Source organism: Equus quagga, unplaced genomic scaffold (genome assembly GCF_021613505.1).
Source record: "Equus quagga isolate Etosha38 unplaced genomic scaffold, UCLA_HA_Equagga_1.0 116400_RagTag, whole genome shotgun sequence".
In the NCBI taxonomy this organism is placed as follows: domain Eukaryota; kingdom Metazoa; phylum Chordata; class Mammalia; order Perissodactyla; family Equidae; genus Equus; species Equus quagga.
Genome location: NW_025795791.1, coordinates 1 through 8,074, shown reverse-complemented (window position 1 = coordinate 8,074; position 8,074 = coordinate 1). Strand labels below are relative to the sequence as shown.

Genomic DNA, 8,074 nt, shown 5'->3' with positions numbered 1-8,074 from the left:
TGCCACCTCATCCCTGCCCAGTAAAATTTCTCATCAGTCTTGCACCTGATTTCGGCAGCCATAGACAAGCATTTCCTGGACCTATGATTTCCCATGAGGGGATGCAAAGTAGTAATTTTCTAAGACAATCTTTTTTGAAGTAAGGGAAACAAAAGAGTTGCTATTTGCCAGGTATTTTCCAAGATTCCAGCCTGCCTGGTTTCAAATTCCAGCTTCTATGACTTTCTTCCTGTGTGGCCTCAGGCAAGTTACTTCACCTCTCTGTGCCTTGGTTTCCCCTTCTGTACCATAGGGCCACTAAGAGTGTCCACCTCACAGAATGGTGAAGATGGAAGGAAGTTGGTAGGCCAGGTAAGTGCTAAGAGTCATTTGCCAAAATAAATAAATGTAGGACCCTCAGAGTCAGGAACAGCCTGGCCCAGCTGTTCTCTGCCCGCCTCCTCCAGGCTGCCTTCCCGGCCTGTGTCCAGCAGGCATGTGGGGAGGGAGGAGGAGCTTCAGGCTCAAGTGGCTCCAGCAGCCCAGCCACCCCACCTCTCACTGACTCTGGGAGGCCAGGGAGATCCTGGGCGGGGTTTTCCCTCCACCACGGTGCGGTGCCGGGTGCCGGAAGTTTCAGGAGATTTCTGAGTGAAGAGTCAAGCCCCAGAGAGCTGCTTGCAGAGCCACCTTGTCGTGCAGTCCCCGGTTCCTACAGCCAGAACCAGGTAGCAGGTGAGAGATGGCGAGAGGGGGCTCTCCCTGCACCCTGCAGCGTGCTCGCGTGCGTGTGCACACACACACACACACCCGGGGCAGAGAGCTGGGCACAGCCTTGTTCCCGGGGAATCGGGGAGTGGAGCCTCAGCCGTCTACTCCTGGGTCTCTGGTCCCCTCTGGGATGCACCCACCTCGGGACCTCTGGAAGCAGAGGGTCCATCCCTCACAGCCCCAGACACCCATGTCCTCTGCCCCCAGCACACCAGGCATCTGACTTGCCCATCACTCCTCAAGCCAGCTGCCCTCCTCAGCCCCCATCACCTTCCTTCCTCGAAGATCTGTTCCTTGAGCCCCCACCCCCTCTGTCACCACCACGCTCCCCTCCCCCACCCGAGGCCACCAGCTCCCTCCCTCCCTCCTGTCACCCGTTTCCTGACCGACCTGAGAGTGAATGTGCCTCTGGAAAGGCCAGGGCGGCGCCAGTAGGAACGAGAGTTCCATTCCCATCTTGTAGGCTGCTCCCTGACCTCTGACCTCCGGGATGGAGGGCAGGACCCACCCACAGGACCCAGGGGTCCCCCACCCCGGGAGGCGTCTTGGTCCCTTGCTCCCTAATCCCGTCCTGAGTCACCCCTTCCACTCTAGGCCCAGAATCAAGTCAGGGACTTCAAACTGGTGGCCCCACATTTTTGTCTTAAACTCTTTCCCCAGCGTGGTGATTATAGTGCGACTTTGGGAGGCCAGGAGGGAGCTGGGGTGGTGATGAACTGGGTGACCTGAGCTTACGGCGGGGGAGGAGCCGAGAAAGGGAGGGAGAGGCTTTCGGAGAACAGGGAACAGGACTTGCAAATCCCAGGGTGTGACTGGACTGGACCTGGGGAAGGGGAAGATGGGGTTACTGCACGGAATAGGCTGGTGACCAAGCCTGGGGGGTGGGCAGCCCTGGGAGGGCTGTGAGCTGACGGGCAGGCTCAGCTCTGGGTGTGGGGACACACGGGGCTCTAGAAGGCAGAGGATGACGCCAGGTCTGGGATAGAGAGACGTGGAAGAGACGGAGAGAATTAAAAAGAAATTATTGGCAGATATTGGTGGCTCCACTTTTCTGAGGGACCTGGAGGCTGGATTCCTCCTTCAAAGTTGGGGCTCCTTTCTGTCCTGCGTCCTACTGTGATTCCCCCAAGGGACCACCCTCAGGGGACTATGACCCCCCCTCTTTCCACTCCCTCCATGGCTGGCCTGAAGTGCCTGGCGCAGCTGTAGAGACTGAGGGCAGATAAGGAGATTGACTCCCTGACCTCAGGGGACCCCAGGAAAGGCAGGCTCCTCCCATTTACCAGAAGTGGCACCACCTCAGACTCCAGCCGTGGATACTCCCCAAGCTTTCCCCGCAGATGTCAAGCGAGCTGCTAGCTGAGTCTCCTCCCATCCCAGCTGCCACCCCAGCCCTGGCCAGACGAAGACTGACATCCCTTGGCTGAGCCTGGCATCAGCGTGCGGCTGGGGTATTAACCCTGCTCCAGTAACAGGTCCAGCCTGTTGTCAGCATTCACCGCAGGTTTTTGTTTTTTAATTTTTTTTATGGTTTCATCATATGTAGAACTTTTTTTTTTTTGAGGAAGATTAGCCCTGAGCTAACATCTGCTGCCAATCCTCCTCTTTTTGCTGAGGAAGACTGCCCCTGAGCTAACATTCATGCCCATCTTACTCTACTTTATATGTGGGACGCCTACCACAGCATGGCGTGCCAAGCGGTGCCATGCCTGCACCCTGGATCCGAACCGGTGAACCCCAGGCCACCGAAGCGGAAAGTGTGCACCTAACTGCTGCGCCACCGGGCCGGCCCCCATCACCGCAGGCTACCCATGTGCTCACACAGGCCTGGAGAGAGGCGCTCTTACTTATCCTCCCAATGTTTCGGATGACGACACTGAGAGGTCAAGGCCCTCGGTCAAGGTCACACAGCTGATAAGAGCAAAACCTCAGTGGAGGCTCCACTCCCAGACTCTGGGTTTGGCCCCGTGAGGTTGTCGCCACCTCTTCCTCCTCTCCCTGCAACCCCGTCAAGGCCAGGGCGCCAGGTCTGGAGGCGCTTGCCATGCTAGCTAGACTCCTCAGCAGGGACCCATCCCCCTTCCTGGGTCAGGAGGGAGGGAACAGCCAAGGAGGCTGAGAGATTGTTCTAGAACATTCTGTGTTTCTTTTGACCCAAACAAAACTAGCCCTATTGTCTTTCTGTCTTCTGTAAACAAATGTCAAAGGGACATTCAGGGCCCCCTCCCCCTCCTGCCAGCCCAGTGATTAAGAGGTTTGATTGCAAAAGTCAGATCTTCCAATATGCATCTTTTTACCTACGAGATACTGGGAAATAAAGACCAAAAAAACCAAACCAGAAGACAGGGACGTGAGGAAATGAGAGATTCGAGGGAGGGAGGGAGAGGTTGGTGGAGACTGAATGAGAGAAGGAGCAAAAAACAGATGGAGCCAGGGGGGACCAGAGAGGTGGAGACCCCATTCCTTCTGCCTCTGTTTCCTGGGCACCTACTGTGTGCCGAGCGGTTTCCGAGGGCTCTGGGGGACGCACAGGGAACACGACAGACACTGTCCCATCCTTCATGGAGCTGTGTGTGTCATCAAGAGACGGAGACCCAGGGTCCTGATGGGGACTGACGTGGAGAGAATGGGGACAGAGCAGGAGCTACCGATGGGACCCCGTGGAGACACATCTCTCTTGCCTGCCTTCTTCTCTCTCCCTCCCTCTGTCTGTCTCTCCTCTTATTCTATTCCTGTGTTTTTCTCCCTGTCTTCATCTTTCTCGGTCCATCTCAGTCTCTCTTGGTCTGTCTGTCTCTCTTCCTGCTCTCTTTCTCTGGTTCTGCGCCTGTGTTTGTTGGTTTTTTCCTCCTGATATTATTACGGCTCCTTCAACTTTCTTTAGGTTTTCTTTTCTTTCTTTCTTTTTTTTTTTTTTCCTGCAGGGAAAGATTGGCCCTGAGATAACATCTATTGCCAATCTTCCTCCTTTTTTTTTTTTCCTCCCAGTGATGGTTGTATATCCTAGCTGTAAGTCCTTCCACTTCTTCTATGTGAGCCACTGCCACAGCATGGCTACTGACAGATGGGTACTGTGGTTCCAAGACTGGGAAGCAAACCCGGGCTGCCGAAGCAGCGAGAGTACTGAACTTTAGCCACTAGGCGTCAGGGCTGTCTCTCTCCCTGTCTTTTTCTCCATTTCTGTCTCTCTATTTCCCTCTCTTCCCTCTTCTTGGTCTCTTTTTCCGTCTCTCCCTCCCTCCCTCCCTTCCATACCCTACTCTCTCCCTTCCTTTCCTCCATCGTTCTGTCTTCCCACAAACATTGCCATTGGCACAGCCCCCCTCCCCTGCCCCATGTCCTGTGCTTGGCAAATTCAGAGCCAGAAAGAGGAGCCAAGTTTACTCCTTGCCCTTCAAGTGCCCACAATCTAGTTGGAGAAAGAATTCAAGAAACACTCCGGAGCTCTCCGTCCTCCTACGTTGGTGCTCCCCCCCCCCACTTTCCCCAGCTTCCTCCTGCCTCCCAATCCCCAGAGACTTCCTGTCTCTCCAGAGTCAAGTGGTCTTGAGGAATCCTGTGAGGATCTGGACAGGAATGAAAGTGCAGTGCGGCCTTGAGAGAACAGGAGCCAGGAGGCCACTGGGGACCCAGTGGTACTTTCTTTCTCTCCCTCCTTTAGTGTGATCTCACTCACTTTTTACTCTCAGGGCTGAATTCACCCTGCTCGTGGATTTCTCGGTTCAGTTAGGGATGGCTTAGCATGGCCGCACCAGCAGCCAGACCGCATGCACTTAACCACAGTGCTGTGTCCTGTCAGAGTCACCATGTGAAGGACATTCCACACAGGGCTTAGGGAATGGAGACCTTCTTCTCACTGGCAATGAGGAGGGGGCCTTATCTGGATCTTGTGGACCGTAAGACAGAGAATCTCCTAAGCATCTGCTGAGCCAACCCAGCCCCCGGCTCCTTCTGTTCAAGTGGAACAGAAAGTTGTGCCACCCAGGAGTCCATTTCTGCTTGGGCTCAACACCTGCAGAGGACCCAGGTGAGGCCCAGACCCCCAGCTGAGTTGGTCCCATTCAAATCCAGGCATCTAGTTGACAAGCCTGATTTTCTTCCGGAAAGGTAACTCGCACGAAATCTTACTGGGCTCTGAAGGTTTCGGTGACTTATGAACCAGAAGCAAGGACGTTGCTACATTAGGTCCTGTGCCAACTTGGGTTATTCATGATTATCTGTAATAGACCGCACCTGCTTAGCTTCTGTCAGCTTCCTGGTTCAAGCAGGTCACACCCTGCTGTAGCTAGCCCCGATGTTCTCTTCTAAAAGGCCACTTGGTTCAGTCCTTCGAGCGGCCATGTAAACCCCACACCAAATCACCTGGAAACCTTTCCTCTCTGATCTCCCTTGGTGCAGAGCCTCCAGGATAGGCTGCCGGAAAGCCTGTTTGTGAGGAAGAGTTTTAAAGGCTGGGCGGGAGCCTCGTATCTGCAGGGAAGGAAGTGAGAAGTCTTTGAAAGAGCTGAGAGGTCAGAAGGCTTTCGTTCTTTTGACTCCGCCCAGCTACTCCCCTGTCTGGTGCTCAGAGTCCAGTCTTATCGATCAGTGGTCAAACCCAGCCTTTGATGGTGGCAACGCAGTCCAGGTGTTCGTCCCACCTAGACAACAGAATGACAAATCCCGGGGCTGGCCTGGTGGTGCAGCGGTTAAGTGCACACGCTCTGCTTTGGCGGCCCGAGGTTCGCCGGTTCTGATCCCGGGTGTGGACATGGCACCGCTTGGCAAGCCATGCTGTGGTAGACGTCCCCCATATAAAGTAGAGGAAGATGGGCATAGATGTTAGCTCAGGGCCAGTCTTCCTCAGCAAAAAGAGGAGGATTGGCAGCAGATGTAAGCTCAGGGCTAATCTTCCTCAAAAAAAAAAAAAAAAGGAAGAATAACAAAGCCCATCACTCATTTTGGGATGTATCTCAGCAATGATAAAGTGTTAGTGGTGGTGATGCTAAGTAATGATTGTTCTGCTTTTCCTTACTGTCTGTCCTGTGCAACCAACCCATTCCTGCAACTAATTTCTGTTGTAGCCAGAGCTGAAAAGAACAGGTTGTATATTTCTTCACATATACAGGGGTCTTCTGGGATTCCTTGGCCAGTAACTGAGGTTCTCTTGAGCTCTCTGCACATCGCTGCAGGTATCTCGTGGCTGCTGGTCGCTCTGCTTCAGCCTGCCTCTGACATGGCCCCACCGCTCCGCTCCCTGCTCTCTCTTTCAGCATCACCTGCTGTGGTCTCCTAGAACGCTATTTGATCTTTGTCCCCAGTTCCTGGTACACAGCTCCTAAGATCTTTGGCCCTTCCTGAGTGATCGCGGTCATAAGAGTGTCTTTGGTTCTGACGAGGTGACTCTTAGCAGGCCTCTAGATAGCTTCAAAATGGGGGCTGGTCACCAGAAAGACCGAGCTTGGATGACAAGGTTGGAACTTCGAGCCCCACCCCCAACCTCTGGGGCGGGGAGAGACTGGAGGGTGAATCCGTCGCCCATGGCCACTGATTTAATCAGTCATGCCTGGGGAACGAAACCGCCACAAAAACCCTGAACAGCGGGGTTCAGACAGCCTCTGAGTTGGCAAATACATCCGCGAGCCAGGAGGTTGGCCCACCGCAACTCCACAGGGACAGGAGCCGCTGTGCTCTGGACCCTCCTGGACCTCGCCCCGTGTCCCTCTTCCTCTGGCTATTGCTGTCCTTTATAATGTGCCAGTGAATGTGAGTAAGGTGCCCTCCCGAGTTCTGTGAGCCATTCTAGCAAACTGTCAAACCTGAGTGGGGGGGTCATGAGTACATCTGCTTTGTGGCTGGTGCATCAGAAGTGTGAATGGCCCAGGATTCGTGATTGGTGTCTGAAGCGGGGGCCGGTCTTGTGGAATTGCACTCTTTAACTTGTGGGATCGGATGCTAACTCCAGGTGGATCGTGTGAGAATTGAGTGGAATTGAATTATTGGACACCCAGTTGGTAGCAGGAGGAAAAAAATCCCCCCTCACCTGCCAGCTGCCTTCTGAGCCTTTTAGTAAAAATACTCGAGAGAGAGAATTGGCCAATTCATCTTGTAGGGCCAGCGTACACTTGTCAGAGGCCACAGCCAATCAATGGAGAAGCCACCGTGGACTCAGGTGTCTATCTCAAGTTCAGGTGTCTGTGGCCAGGAGGTAGGCAGGGCAAGTGGCTGAGTTCTTGATGGGCGGGGCAGTTTCCCTTCCCAAAGGATAGAGATGGGCAGGGCATGCGAAGACGGACGTGTCTAGAAACTGGGTCCTCGGTAGGCTCCGACACTTGTGCTCACCATATAGAGACACCCACATATGTCCACTCATAGTCTATAAACACCCACATTAAAACATACAATGTATGTGCATATAAGGTATGCACACTCATATATACACACATGCCATGTGTTCACAAATACCTACACACTATATGTATATAGTACACACCCATATGTGTACACAATAAATACACCTTCGTACATTACAGTGTGCACATGTCCGTTTACATGCACAGTTTCACACCCACATATGTGCACAATGTATAGATACTCATATGCACACACACACTATATGTATATCCATATATACTCGTACAAAGCACGTGCCATGTGTACACACACAATGCACACATATCTACATGTGTGAACACACACCTATGAACCCAATGTAAACACACCCACACGACACACACTCTAGAGACATACCTGCATACACGGACCTGAGTATTCACATTCGTTTACAGCACACAAAGTAAACCCACACCCACACACACCCACACGGGTCTGTACTCACAACTGCGCCGCCACGTTCCTGCGCCACGGCAGGGCCTCCATCCCCGGAGCTAACGTCCCCTGCTCTCCCTCCCCTGACAGCCATGCTCAGCACTCAGGCGCCTTTCTTCTTCCCCATGGGCCACTTCATCCTCTTCGTCTTCGTGGCTTCCACCATATTTCACATTCAGCAGCGGCTAGCAAAGATTCAACGCACAGGGGAGTTGGTGCCGGCGATGAGGCCAGCGCTGGAGACCATGGAGAGAACCACCACCAACCAGCCACCCATCCCAAGGGGTATGTGGACGATCAATGCAATAGGTCGCCTGGGGAACCAGATGGGCGAGTACGCCACCCTGTACGCGCTGGCCAAGATGAACGGCCGGCCGGCCTACATCCCGGCCCAGATGCACAACACCCTGGCCCCCATCTTCAGGATCACCCTCCCCGTCCTGCATGGTGACACGGCCAGCAGGGTCCCGTGGCGGAACTACCACCTGAACGACTGGATGGAGGAGCGGTACCGCCA

General features: G+C 53.9%; 1 protein-coding gene across 1 annotated transcript; it reads left to right on the top strand.

Moving 5' to 3' along the window:
- Positions 1–636: 636 nt before the first annotated feature.
- Positions 637–8,069, top strand: LOC124232794 (galactoside alpha-(1,2)-fucosyltransferase 2-like; the record flags this gene model as incomplete). The annotated part of the gene is made up of 2 exons (XM_046649704.1): positions 637–714; positions 7,648–8,069. A coding segment is annotated over exon 2 (420 nt), but the record flags the coding sequence as incomplete, so codon positions are not given.
- Positions 8,070–8,074: the final 5 nt, after the last annotated feature.